Source organism: Molossus molossus, unplaced genomic scaffold (assembly GCF_014108415.1).
Source record: "Molossus molossus isolate mMolMol1 unplaced genomic scaffold, mMolMol1.p scaffold_m16_p_6, whole genome shotgun sequence".
Classification (NCBI taxonomy): Eukaryota; Metazoa; Chordata; class Mammalia; order Chiroptera; family Molossidae; genus Molossus; species Molossus molossus.
The window spans coordinates 31,192,992-31,207,407 of NW_023425399.1; the positions used below are offsets into that span (position 1 = coordinate 31,192,992).

A 14,416-nucleotide genomic window follows, 5' to 3' on the forward strand; every position below is an offset into this window, starting at 1 on the left:
TAGCATGGTGATTAAATATGCTGGCTCTAGGGCCAACCTGCCTGAGTTTGAATTCTGGTTCTTCTGTTTACTAGCTGGAAAGTCTTGGATAAGCTTTCAATCCTTCCCTGATTCAGTGTCCTTCACTATAAAATGGAGATAATAGTTACCTAGTCCTTGAGGTTAATGTGAGGATTAATACATTAAAAGCATAAAATCCTCAGAACAGTGTCTGGCACATAATAAGCTTTCATCATTATTATTTATCCATTAAAACATTAGGTTATTGCATTTCAGAATGGGTCAGAGACTTTCCCAGTACCACATAGCTAGTAATTGGTAGAACTGGCTGTTAGAAAGTATGTCTGCTTAACTCAGAACACCCGTCTGCCCACTGTGGCAGGCCTGAAATGAGTTAAGAACTGATAAGATACTGGGCTACATACCACACATTCTGCTTCCTAGGGGAATGGAGAATATTTATATTATGTTGTGGGTAAAAGTAGGGAGAAACTACCCAGATCTGAGTTGTAAGTTCTAGAAGTGCCTAGCATTGTGGTTAAGAGACAAGTTCTAAAGTCAGAGTTCCTAGATCTGAATTGTATGATCTTAAGCATGCAATTCATTTTTCCATGTCAGTTTTATAATTAGCAAAATGGGGGGAAATCTCTGCAATAGACCAATCATAGTTCATTTCCTGGAAAGAGGGTGGAGCCACCTTCCCTATGCACCATTGCCACCTGAACCAAGTCAGAGATTGCTTACAAGAAAGAGAGGGTGGGAGGGTGCTGATGGGTAGTAAGGCTTATGCTACTGAGTGTCTGGGAAGTGCTCAGCTTAGTGCTCTGGCTTAGTGAGTACTCAATAAAGTTTAGTATTGCCAACTCCCTGAGGCTGACATTCCAGAGGGCAATTCTGTGCTCTCACAAAAAACAGACCTTTCTATTGTTTTAAAAACAGAACAGAGCATTGAATTTGATGGATCATAGGCCTGGCTCACAATTTTGGATGTCCTTACAGGTCCTTTTGCAGGGCAAAAATCCCCTCACTTTAAAAATGTTTCTTTCTTGCATCCTTAACCAGAGGTGTGCAAACCAAACTGCCTCCAGCCTCGTCCCACATCTTGAAAGGGTTTATCTCTCAGTCCTCCTGGATCAAACTGTGTCCTTTTGCTGGCAAAAGAAGCCCTTGCAGCCCGTGTTTGTCTTGAGACAAACACTGTTCAGAATGATGCAGCTTTAGCCTCCTTCTTACAGTCACATTCACAGCAACAGCTGGGAAGAATCAAGAATACTAGATGAATGACTCAACCAGCTATTGCCACAATAATGGTACATAACAAATGACCGCACAGTCAGTGTCATTCAACAATGAGTATTTATTGTCATGTTCATAAATCTGCAGGTTGGCTGGGTGCTGGCAGATCTAGGATGGGTTCTGTTGGCTTTGCCTGCAAACTGCGGATTGGGCCTCAGTCTACCTCATATTGCTCCCTGAGATATGTTTATCTCATGGCAGTGACAAGAAACCCAAGAAGGTAAGCCAAACCTCACACGCATATTTCAAGCCTTTGCTCATGGCACATGTTCTAACATCCCATTGACCAAAACAAGTCACATTGTCCAACATCAATGGGGTGAATAAATATACAGGATATCTAGTTGAAAACTTCAAGGTTGTCCTGGATGGTGTGGCTCAGTGGTGGGAGTGTTGGCCTCCAAACTGAAAGGTTGTGGGTTTGATTCCCGGTCAAGGGCACATAACTGGGTTGCAGGTTCGATCCCTGTGGTTGGGGTGTATGCAGGAGGCAACCAATCGATGTGTCTCTCTCACATTAATGTTTCTCTCTCTTTCTCTCTCTCTGCCCCTCCCTTTCTCTCTTTCACTCTTTCTAAAAATCAGTGAAGAAAACATCCACAGGTGAGGATTAACAACAACAACAAATAAAACTGCAAGGTCATATGGAAAAATGAGTTGATACAGAGAAGGGCAAGGAACAGAACGATGAAGCAATAAGCCCCCACAAAGAGGCTCAGTCAACCTTCTCATTTATAGACCCCCATTTCTGATCCTCCAAATTCCTCTACTAGAAGGCACATTTCTTGTTTGTCTTGCTTTCCTAAGCCTCTTTGGAGGGTAAAACCTATTTTACCAATAATCTTCCCAGTATATAACTGACAGATTATGGGAGAAAGAAAGACAGAAAAGAAAGGAGAGAAGGACACCTCTGGCAGGACCAGCTGTGAGGACATGGAGGACAGACACCCTGGAAGCAGTTTTGTTGCAGTCCTCTCAAGTGGAGAAATGTGATGCGAGAATGCGACTGGTGCCTTCTGGGAGGTAACTAGCAAGCCAAGGCTGCTGGTTAGGCCCATGGACAGCATACTCAGTTTAAGTTTAGAGATATGTGATCAAAATGAAACAAGTCAGTTCTTAAAGAGATTATTTGTAGCTAGTGCTTCCAAGAACAAGGCAAGGCCCCCCCAAAGATCAGGAATCAGGGATTGTGTTCACTGGGTCAGCCATGTGATTATCATATAGCTGGTGATCAATAAATGGGCTTTGAATGCATTGAAATATTTAATAGCCAATATCCCCCTCAGATTTTTTATAATATTTTGACTGAGTTTATAAACATTGGGTTTTGGAAGCCCCAGAGCAGAGGACAGGGAGAACAGACAGGACAGGGAGAAAGGAATGTTTCTTTCATTCTTTCTTTGTTCATTTTGTTTCTTCTTTAAAAAAAAATCAACTTTGTTGAAATATAACTTACAGTGACATTCACTCCTTTTATGCATATAGTTCTATGAGTTTTGACAAAAGTGTACGCATAATATAGAACATTTCCATTATCCCCAGAAGTTCCCTGGTACCTTGTCCCTGTCGATCCCTGTCCACTCCTGGCACGCAGGCAACCATCGACCTGCCTTCTGACAACATAGACCAATTTGCCTATTTTAGAATTCTTCGAATGGAATCATGCTCTCTGTAGTCTATTTTGTCCAGCTTCTTTCACTAGGCTTAAAGCCTATATGATCCATCCATGTGATGACATATCCATTCCTTTTTATTGCTGAATGGTATTCTATTGTTTGGGCATACCACTAATTATTCATTCACTTGTTGATTGGTATTGTGGTTTCCAGTTTTGGTTATTACGAAGAAAGCAATGAACATTGCTGTACAGGTCCATGTAAACATATGCTTTTATTTCATACCTAGGAATGAAAGTTCTGGGTTTATCATAAGTAAATGTTTAACTTTATAAGCAGCTGTTCTCCAAAGAGGCTTTACCATTTTATACTCTCTCCAGCAAGGATGAGATTTCCGGTTACTCCATGTCCTGTCAAACACTGGCATTATCACAGTCTTTTAAATTTTATCCATTCTGATGGAGGTATCCCTTCCTTGAAAGAAAGAAAGAAAGAAAGAAAGAAAGAAAGAAAGAAAGAAAGAAAGAAAGAAAGAAAGAAAGAAAGAAAGAAAGAAAGAAAGAAAGAAAGAAAGAAAGAAAGAAAGAAAGAAAGAAAGAAAGAAAAGAAATGTTTGTTGAATGAGTGAAAACAAACATTCTTAAACCTATGTTCCTAAGTGAGCAAGTTTCTATTGGTAAGACACCTCTCTCTTCCTCTCCTTCTCTCTCTCTCTCTCTCTCTCTCTCTCTCTCTCTCTCTCTCTCTCTCTCGCACACGCACACACAAACAGAATGGGGCCTTCTGTTTCCCTGGGAAATAAAACCCTTGCTTCTCTGAGGATGGGCTTTCGATCTCAAAAGCACAACTTAACCCCATGCCCGGGCCTCAAACCCAGAGTGCTTCAAACTCTCAGGCGCGGAGAGGTTTCCCCAAAGAGCTCCCACTCCAAGGCTCTCAGTTGCTCTCTTCTCTGATAAATAATAATTGTCTTTTCAAAAAGCGGGTTTGTGGCCGGCGCTGGAGAGCTCCTGCTAGAGGGAAAGCTGTGGCTCGCCTCTCTTATCCCTTCCGAAGGCTTTCTTTCCCACTCAATTGGGATCCAAACACACTCCCAGGCTCCCGCTCAGGTTCCCCCAGAAAACCCTAGGGACCGTAGGGCTCCCGGACACCCCCTGGCACCCCTGCAACCGGGGCACCGGGCATGCTCAGAGTGCGTGCGGGAGGCGCAGGCTTTGGCTGCAGTGGGGCCCAGGAGCCGAAAGGTGCCGCTGCGGCCCCGCTTCCCGGCGCCTGACCCAGCGCTCAAAGTTGTGCTAGAAGCCGCCGGGGGAAGGAGGGACCGAACGCGCGCGGGTGGCGGGGAAGGGAGGGAGGAGGGAGGAGGGAGGAGGGAAAGGAGCTGGGCGGTGGGGAGGGGGGGCGCTGAGCGTGTGTCACTCGCTCTCTCCCTCTGTGTATAGAGGATGTGCTGAATGGTGCGCTTGGAGGCGGCGGCTAGGAGCAGTATCCGGCGGCGGCTGGCAGCCTCCGCTGCCTGGCTCGGCTTCCCCTCGCCCTCCGAGGCTCCGCAGCCACTGCGGGCGCCAGACCCCGCGTCCCGCCCAGGGCATGGCCGGGCGCCTGGCCCCCGCGTGCCCCGCTTGCTGAGCCGCGCCAGAGGAGGTGTGGAGGCCGGGAGGCCGGGGGAGGACGGCGGGGGAACAGAGTCGACAGCCTCTGGAGCAGAGAAAGGAGCTCGTGCCCAGCGCCCCGTCCCTGCCGCGATCGCCCGGGCCGCCCGGAGCCCCGATGAGCCCAGATGGCCGGGGCTCAGCCCGGAGTGCACGCTTTGCAACTCAAGCCCGTGTGTGTGTCCGACAGCCTCAAGAAGGGCACCAAATTCGTCAAGTGGGATGATGTAAGTATTGGGGGACCGGACTGGGAGCGCTGGCGGGGGCACTGGGCAGGGCGGCGGGGCGGACAGCGTGGGGGTGGGGCGAGGGGCGCGTTATGCAATGGGCGCACCGCGAGCCGCCAAGGGTGGCCTCGGGGGCACAGGTTGGCGACTGCCCAGGCGAGGAGCAAAGAGCAGGGGCTTTGCGCGCGCTCCTGTGTTCTCGGGGCTTAGGACCTGACATCTTAACTGGGTCTGGCAGGCGCCCCCAAAGGTCTTCAATCTTTTGGGCCAGTGGAACAGGAGGGCAAGCTTTGCCTTGTGGCGGGTCCGAGAGTTTGGGAAGTGAGGAGTGTGAAGTTGGGACCAGCTGGAAAGCGCTGGTGTGTGAACAAGACGCACCCCTCTCCGCCCGTAGACGCACCCCTATTACCTCCTTGCCCTCTTTCAATAAGGAACAGCCGCGAAGTCCGAAACTGTTTAGTGACTACTAACCCACTTAGCGCTTTCATGGGAGCCCACGCCGCACAGGACACCGCGGTCCAGCCGACAGGTGGTCGTTGATGCCAAACTTAAGCGGCTGGCTCCGGAGTGAGGGTCCCAGAGACGGGCTGGGGAGGACACATCGGAGGAGGGCTAGAGAGCAGAAGGAGGGGCATTGAGGGGTCCAGCGCCCAGTGGGCCTGCAGTCAAATGGGGAGGGCTAGTTTTTGAGAGCTGAACCGGCTGGAATCGTCAGCTAGAAATACATCTGTCAAGACATTCCCTCACAATTTACCTACATCTTTTGCCAGATTGGGCAGAGCTTAGCCCACCCTCCCATCCTGTGTTGCATTTGAGCCCAGGACCGTAGAACTTAAGTTATCCACCCCGCCCCCCAATTGCTTTCAAACATTTAAATTAATCTTGCTGAAAAAAACGAGAATCTTCAGATGGAGGAACTTACTGTACCAATTTTGTGTCCTGGGTGTCATTCAAAAGGTTTGACAAGAACACAAACGGAGCTTCCAGAATCTAAGGAAATTTAGGTCCAAATGACTAAGACATCTCTTTAAACAGGGGGAATTATAGGAGAATGAGGCATACTTCTTGTAGAAAAGCTTTTCCACCTAGTAAATTATAGCCTGTTATCCTCCTGGGTATTTTTCTTTAATCTTCTTAAGCCATTTTCCAGTGTCTGAAAACAATTTAAATATTCCAGGTAGCGAATCCAATTACTTAGCTGAGTGGGTTTGTGTGTCTATTTTGCCCAGTTGGAAGTGGAAATGGAAGTTGGAGTAGGAGCCACAGCTTCCTCGGAAGCTGGTGCCGGTTACTAAAGGCGCACACCAGGATGTAAACACGCATCCTTTCACTGTGGGCTTTACACTCAGCTCCTTCTGTGCCAGTCTAATGACCAGATGTTTTTTTGTAAATGGAATAGAATCTAAACAATAAGTTCCAACACAGATTAAATGCTTTGTCTGTGTCAGGGGAAAACAACAAAAAAAGAGAACGCAGTTCAACAGGAAACACAGTCTAGCCCCTCTTGAGATCCTCGAATGGAGAGCTAATGTGATAATAGATTTATTGAGAAAGAGAGCAAAGGGCAGAAGGAAGAGAGGACGGCACAGAATATAGAAGGGTATTTCAGCATAATCCCGGGGTTTATTGATGGTGTTAATTTTAAACTGTATTTTAAGTAATTCTCCAGAATATCTTGTTTGGAAGAAAATATTCAGTGTCACTTTGAAAATGAAGGTCTTCTATGGAAACATATTTTGATACATCCAGGTAGATAATTTTTATTAATTTCATTGCTGTCACATATTTCTTCCTCATCTACCAGTGCCAGACCCTGAATTAGATCCTGGAATGGTGAGGAAATTGGACAAAATCCCAGCTGGTATAGTTCTTACACGCTAGGCAGAGGAGACAGAAATTATCAAGAACACCAGTGATGTAGAGATGCAATATAAGTGATGTAATGAGAGTAATGGAGAGGCCACTAGTGAAACACCACCTGAACCTGAGAACTCCCTCTGAGCAGTAGAATCTCAGACATTTTATAAGAAGAACCCAAACTGCACCCAGGAGTCAAGTTATCCGGAATACGATGAAGTGTACGTACTGCAAGTTTCTTGGCTCTGTTACTCTCCATGGTGATCTATAGACTGAGAGGGACCCAGGCTTTCCTAGACTGACTGTATTCTCCCCAGGTGGTGTCACCCCTCTCTTCTAGCCAGTTTATATTTGCCCTTCTAGAATCAAGCCAGTTCAGGTGATCTGGCTAATTATATTGTACCTTATAGTGAGACTGTGTTGAAGACAAAGGAGAACTGAATCATGAGTTCAAAGGCCTGGGTTAACCTACTGGTTCTTTTGCCAGTTAGCTGTGTGACTTTCGGTTAATCAGCTAACCTCTCTGAATCTTTGCTGCCTCTTGTGCAAATTGTGAGGATGCCACATTTCCTACCTATTTCATTTAATAGTCAGGAGTAGCCACTAGGATACAGCAGCACCTTTAACACTTGAATGTGCATCAGAAACAACTGGAGGACTTGATCATCATCAGATTGCTGAGTTCCAACCTCAGTGTCTGATTCAGAAGGTCTGAGGTGGAGCCTGAGGATCTGCTTTTCTCATTAGGTCTTGAGTAAGGCTGATGCTGCTGGTCTGAGGAACCACATTTTGAAACCACTGAGAGATTTGTGAAAGAACTTGAAAAGTGAGATAGATAGCACAAGCTCATTAGCCTGCGTAAATTTTTGCTGGTTTGGGAATTTTATTTTATCTCTCTGTTTGCACTTTGAGAAAGCCATCCAGTTGCTACCTAAGAGGTAGAAAGACCCCAATGACATAATTCTGGACAATCCCGTCTCATGCTTAGGCTAGTGTCACTCACCTTTTACATTTCTTTTGAATTTCTTATGGGCAGTTAACATTTTCCCACATTTTCACTTGCTTCTAGTGGGGTTGTAAGAATGGGAAAGGAAAGAAGATTTTTGAGAGGTTGGCTACTCTCACTTTCTGTCTTTGAGCAAGGGAGGCCTTTTGACCTTGACTTTGGAAAATACTTGCTGCCCTCTGCTCCAGGGTCTCTCCACATCTGCTTGTCTAAAGAAAAGTAAAGACTGGAAATAACTTAAAAATCTCTCATCTCACTTAAAAATTGTAGAATCCTGCTCTCTAGCCGTTAACAGGAAGGCTGGGTAAACTCATAAAAAGGATTCTCAATAGCCCATTAGAAAGCATAATGGTACATCTGAAAATTATGATTTTGGGGCTATTAATATTGTGAAGAGATTATCTCTTGTTCCTTGCGTGGTTACAGCACTATAATTATCAGTCCCATTGTCCTGAACACCCTATGGAATGGAAAGTGTTACCCAGAGGTTGCAGTGCCCTGCATAATCTGTTGGCTACCTACCAATGTCAGGGTGAGGCTGTGGACTCTAAGAGTGGTAGTCAAAGGTTTCTGGAGACACCCGATTGCACCAGTGCCAGGCATTACATTTGCTTTTGCCTGATCATGGAGAAATCGGGGGGTCCCCTGTTTCTATGGGGACATATGGAAGTATTTCAGTGCCTGAGCAGCAAAGCCAAACCTTGTCCTCCAGAACTTGGTCAGCCGATAAAGGACTGACCTACCGTGGCTACCTGTTTCACAAGTGATATCAAAGGATGCCCCTTTATTCTTACCTTTATTTTGCATTTGTATTATCAGGCTCTGGTGGTGGGAGGTGGGTGTAAGGACTGTGGCCATTATGGCAGAGTTCTGGGGAGATGGACAGTAGAAGGGGCTACTTCTCCACCTCAGCTTAGGGAGCCTGGGAGATTGTGCATCTGGCCCTGTCATTGCTGGTGTTTGGCCTTGCTCTGCTTTGGAGAGGACGCGGTAGCAAGAGGAAGGACAAAAACCATACAGTGGGCCTCCCCCCCCCCCACCCCCGCCCCCGATTTGCCCAGTTTAACATCTGAGGACCCTGTCTCTTTGTTCCACAGCCTCTGGGGGCAAGGGAGGCTTCTCATCTGTTTGTTCTTTCTCTTTCTCCACTCGCGCCCTCCACATTCAGAGCTCACTGTGGGTAAGGTAGAAATGCATCTCAGCCTCGCTTTCCTCATCTGCAATGGGAGGACTGTAGTCTTTCCTGCTGCACAGGACAGCTGTGAAGGTTAGACGAGTACAGGCATATGCATTGCTCTGTGTAGTGTCTGACATACAGGAAACCCTCACTAAATCACATTTTTAAAAGTTATTGTCTCCCCAGTAGTTAGCGGGCCATGAGTTTTATCAAAGTGGTCGGTGAGTGTTAGATGACTCCGTTACTCTATAAGTGGGACGATCCAGACCTTCCTTCCATTTCCTCTAAGGTGTGCTCTGATTTTTATATTTTCTATGTTAAAAAGAAAAATTTGTTTTGTGTTCTTTAAAAAAATCCAGGTGTTTGAGAGAAAATGGACCCACATAAAAAACAAGTCTGTTTACAAAACAGCCAAATTTACATTTCGACTTAAATTTCTTTAAAATAGAATTTTATATATATATATATAAATGACATATACACATATATGAAATAATCTTACATCATGCAACCTGCCTTGCAGGCATAATCTAACATTTAAAATTTATAATTGCTAGACTGGCTCAGTTGTTTGAGAAGGCTGAAGAAACTCAGTGGATTTGCATTAATGCCCTGTGGATTTAAAACAAGTAACTCCCTCCTCCCTCTGTGACACTCCCCGCTCCTCACAGCTAAAACAGGTAATAATAATTAAAAACATGCTAGGATAGCACACATTTCCCAGCATCCTACACAAAAGCCTCGTTAGACCTTTCATATTGCATAGAATCTGCAGTTACAGTTTCCCAGATGATGACAAGGTTAACGAGAGAGCAGAGGGGAAGGGTTTATGAGGCAAGCATTCAGCAGCATTCGCTTTGCAAAGGTTATGGGAAATAGCGAAGAAACAGCTCTGGTTGGTAGGTGGTGGATCTGGGTGGGGCCCCCACAGGTTTCAGACTGGAAGGCTGGCAGATGCCCTCTAAAATGCCACTTGAATATGCCCAGATATGTCCATTTCTCATTTGCAAGGAGACGTTGTGAACTTCTCATTGACAGTATGACTGTAACCTAAACAGGAGAATATCATCTTTCCAAAAAAGCTCTTTTAAGCTTTTATCAGAGTGTAACATCTATTCAATAAAACATGCAACTCTTGTGTCCAGCTGAATTTGTTTTCACAAACCGAACCCTCCCGGGGAAGCAGCACCAAACCAGGGACCAGCATTGCCAGCCCCTGGAGTCCCAGCACGGTCCCTTCCTGTCCCTGTGCCCGCCACCCCACCTTGGGTAACAGTTACCAACTTCTAATTCCACAGATTCGTTTTGCCTGTTTTTGAGCTAGTAAAGTTATTTTTATTTTCAGTGAAAACAAAACAAAACAAAACAAACTTTCTTTAGCCTAAAGCATTTTAATTATTGCTGAATGAACCCTCTTGAACAGTTTCAACAAAACAGACTTATCTTCTGTTTAGAAGGCACTTGATTTGGTCCTTATGTCCTCAGGTGAAGTCTGGGAAGTGAGGCAAGTGTAATAATGCTCCAAAGGGGGAAAGAGTTAAACAACGCTCTAGTAATTTAGCAAGGAAATGGAATGCCTGTCGGCAGTTATTGGCATAGCAAAATGACTAGGAGTGCTGTTGCTGCAATGTGCTTTTCTCTCATAGGTGTTCTGTTATCTTGCCTGACTTTGGTATCCCCACCTATGGTGCAGTAGGATAATCTGCTCTGCCTACTAGCATATCGCCAGTGCTTCCCTTGAAAGTTTAGCCTATCAATAAATAGTTTCAACTTATGTTTACCCACAATGACATTTAAATGGGACAGGAACATTTTGCGTTTTTATGTTGAACTTAGTAACCTGTAGTTAAATATTTCTTTGTCAGGCCTGGCTGGTTTGGCTCAGCGGTTGGAGTGTCAGCCTGTGGACCAAAGAGTCTTGGGTTTGATTCCGGTCAAGGGCACGTACCTCGGTTGTGGTTTGTCCCCGGCCCTGATCTGGCTATGCAGGAGGCAACCAGTTGGTGTCCCACTCACATCGATGTTTCTCTCTCTCTCTCCCTTTCTCCCTCCCGGACGCCAGCAGAAAATGGAATGGGATTGATTGTGAATTGTAGACTAACGCTATGGGTCTCTCCTAAATACCAAATCCTTGGTAACTGAAAACATTAGTGTGCCTGAGCTTATACTAGGCTCATGCAATCTTTTCAGATCATGTCATAAATTCCATCTGCTCAGACAAATTTCATAATGCTCCCTTTCCTCATCTATGCCACATCTGATCTCCCAATCAGAGCCGTGTGTCCCTGTGTATCAGTAGGGAAAGGAACCTACTGTGACATATTTTTGCAGTCAGTGATACATAAGATCCTAAGGAAGCCATCAATTTATGTGAAAAGCCAACTGAACTAGCATAAGAGAAAGGCTAGACTCTTTTTTTTTAAATTAATTAATTTATTTTTGTTACAGATGTTTCTCCTTTTCCCCCCATTGACACCCCCCTTCCCCTCCCTCCCCGCCCTGTCCCCAGCTGTGTTCTTCATGTCCATTGGTTATGTGTACATGCATATAAATTCTGTAGTTTATCTCCCCCCAACCCCTCTTCTGGGGATTGTTAGTCTGTACCCTACTTCCACGTCTCTGGGACTACCGTGTTCTTCAGACTAAGGCTAGACTCTTTAATAAGAGTTTTTCTGATTTCCCTCTGATATCTTTAAGGTCTGTTATTTGATTTTATTATTTTCTTTACATGTTCATTTCAGTTTTTGGAAATTAAAAGAAAAATTGTGTTCTGAACAAATGCTTAATTGATGTCAACTAAATCTATACCTTTATCAAGAAACTAAATTATTATGAATGGGGAAACAGATGGTTACATAAAAATGAAAACTATTTAGTATTAAAACAGAATTCAGAGCATCCTATGTATGTTTTCATTTCAGAGGCTCTTTTAATTCACAATGTTTACTTAATTTTTTTTCTTATTATTGCATTGAAGTTTTATGAGCAAGTTTGGGGAAAATGGATTAAATAGCAAGGAAAGCACTTTTACCTGAACTTAGTCACAGTGGATGTCAAGAAATAACATTGATACCTAGGAGATTAAGAGATTATTTTTCTGTTTAAAAAAAAAAAATCAGATTTTCTTAGGAACTTGTTGATGAATTAGGTAAGAAAAAGTTAATGTGATTCATTTTATGGAAGAGGCCACATGAGCTTGAAAAGGAGACGGGAGACCATAGAGCAAGTCAACAAGGGGTCTAGTAAATTTAAAAAGAAATGAAGGGTGTGAACCATGATGCTTTTCAGGTGTGCTGCCCAGGACATGGTTGAGCCTTACTTAGTGAGCATCCATCCCACATCCTCTTAGTGGGACTTTATGTAACACAGAGTCTGGAAATCTAAAGTTACATTCGCTAGTCCCTTGAGACGTGTAATATTTGGCTGCCAATTAAGTTCCACCAGTATGCGATGCACTCCTATGAGATTTGGAGGGCAGAAATGTGAAAGAGCTACCTTTCTGCTTGCTTGGGGATGTTTCTACAGATCAGTGAGATGTCGAAGGAAGGAGTGTTACCTTCTGTGATCGTCCACGGGCAGAAAGAGCCACTGGTGATAGTGGCTGCCCCCTGTTCTCAGATTACTCTTCCTCTGTCTTCAACTGAGCTGGTGTGTTTTTGACTCCAGAGGTTCCTTCTTGATTTCTCACCTTTCTGAGTGTGGTGGAGGCAATAGCTTTCCTCGGGGTCAGTGCTGTGGTGCTCTGGGCTCGTTTATGGAGACCCAAACTGAAGCCCATTTCTCCAGTCCTTCTAGGAATTCTGTCAAGTGCTTGCTTGTTTATAATTAAATTCCTTATGTTCACAAATTCTAGAGAGGTGTCTGTTTCCTTCCCTAATCCCTGCCCAATATGGCCTAACATGGGTCTAGGATTTCATGACTCTTAGCTCTAGCGTGCAATAACCATCTAGACATTTTCTGTAATTTTCTCCTTCAACATTACATTTGAGTAAAATAGAGTTTGGCTATAATGCTGCCTCTAGAGTTCAATAAGAGAGTGGTATTTGTAAGGATAACAGGCACGTATACTGTAAAGCACTGTTATTTATTTACATTCACCCCCATGCAGTCATGAAGACCACCTGAGTGGTAGGAACAGAGCCAGTGCTATTATTTCCATTTTACATAAGAACAAACTGAGGCTAGTGACTATTGACTTGCCCGAGGACTCACAACCTGTTATGTTGTCTGTGGAAATCAGGCTCTTCTATGGGATTGCGAGGAAAGCATTCCAAGGACCCACCCATGGGAGACTGTGGTGTGGCAAAATTTATTTGTGATGCAAAATCAAAGGAGTTCCCCTCCTGGGTTTCCCATGTCCCATCTCCGACTGTCCCACCATGGAAAAAGACCAGTCTTGTTTTCATCAAGGCCAAAATAAAGGCCAGGATCCAGACTTTCTGTTTCATATTAAAGCTTAGTTCTTTGTGGCCCGCACCATTTGCCACAAGGGCAAGTGTGGGTCACCAAGTGAGAGAGAGAGAAAGCTCTTTGTTCCCCTGGGGTTGTGACCAGGAGCTTTTTCCAAATAACCACTCAACTCCCCAAGCTTTCTCAGGTTTCTAATGGGTCCACCCCCAGACCAATGAAGCCTTTCCCATGTCAGACTGACAGGTGTCTGCGGTCAAGCACCTCCCCATAGGCCATTTTGCCTTGTATTGCACATGTACTTGCTTATCTCCCCCTGCGCCCCCCACAGTCTGGTACCGGAGGGTGGCAGTGCTCCTGAGGCTATTTTCTGTTCACTCAGAGGGATTACATCCCCTCTTTAGACTCTCCTGGAGTTCCTGTGAAGCTCTAGCTTCCTGGTGAAGGAAACAGGCTCAGTGTCCATTTCTTTTGCTTTCTTCCTGTATGTAGCTAATTACAGTAATAGAGACAGAGTCAGAATATAAAACTAGGTCTTCTGGTTAAATCCAGGACCCCTTCCAGTCCACCATGGCACCCCCAAACAGGATCCTTTTCCTAACAAAAGACTATTAACAGAATCTAAATGATTATAAGTTGAAAGAAGTTCACTGACTTTTCCAAAGAATCTCCTTAATTTTAGGATTCATACAAATGAGGCTTAGATTCCTACAAACGCATCTCTTTTGGCAAGTGTCTTCAAAAACAGCTGTTTTTATGGTATATAGTCAAACTTCAGTTCTTGAAAATCTCCTATCTCGAACAGTTTGCTTCTCAAACCCACAATCCTTTCATGCTGATACCTGTATGATCAGTCACCGTCTTTCAGGAGACAAAGGAGAGAATGCATGAGTGTGGTTTACTGCTAAACCTCACATTGTTAACATCTCTGGAAATTGTGCTGTGAATATTTTCATGTTTTTTGCTTTTGTTGCTTCTTATTAAACTTTCATTTTTTACTGTACATTTTATTATCTTTTTGCTAAATTTTCATCATATTTCATGTCCTTTTTGTTTTTGAAGTGTTTATAGATTAAACACTACATTAGACATGCACTATATATAAGAAAGGTTTAAATGGAATCCTTTGAGAGTCTGGAATGGATTAATTCAATTTACATTCTTTCTAATGGGAAAAA

General features: G+C 44.4%; 1 protein-coding gene across 1 annotated transcript in view; it reads left to right on the forward strand.

Moving 5' to 3' along the window:
- The first annotated feature begins 1,406 nt into the window (after positions 1-1,406).
- The window catches only part of PLCB1 (phospholipase C beta 1), a 699,430-nt gene continuing 686,420 nt past the window's right edge, over positions 1,407-14,416 (forward strand). The window contains exons 1-3 of the mRNA XM_036244472.1: positions 1,407-1,516; positions 4,355-4,505; positions 4,565-4,791. Of these exons, the coding sequence (XP_036100365.1) occupies positions 4,693-4,791 (99 nt within the window). The 5' untranslated portion in view covers positions 1,407-1,516; positions 4,355-4,505; positions 4,565-4,692. The remainder of the gene's footprint in view (positions 1,517-4,354; positions 4,506-4,564; positions 4,792-14,416) is intronic.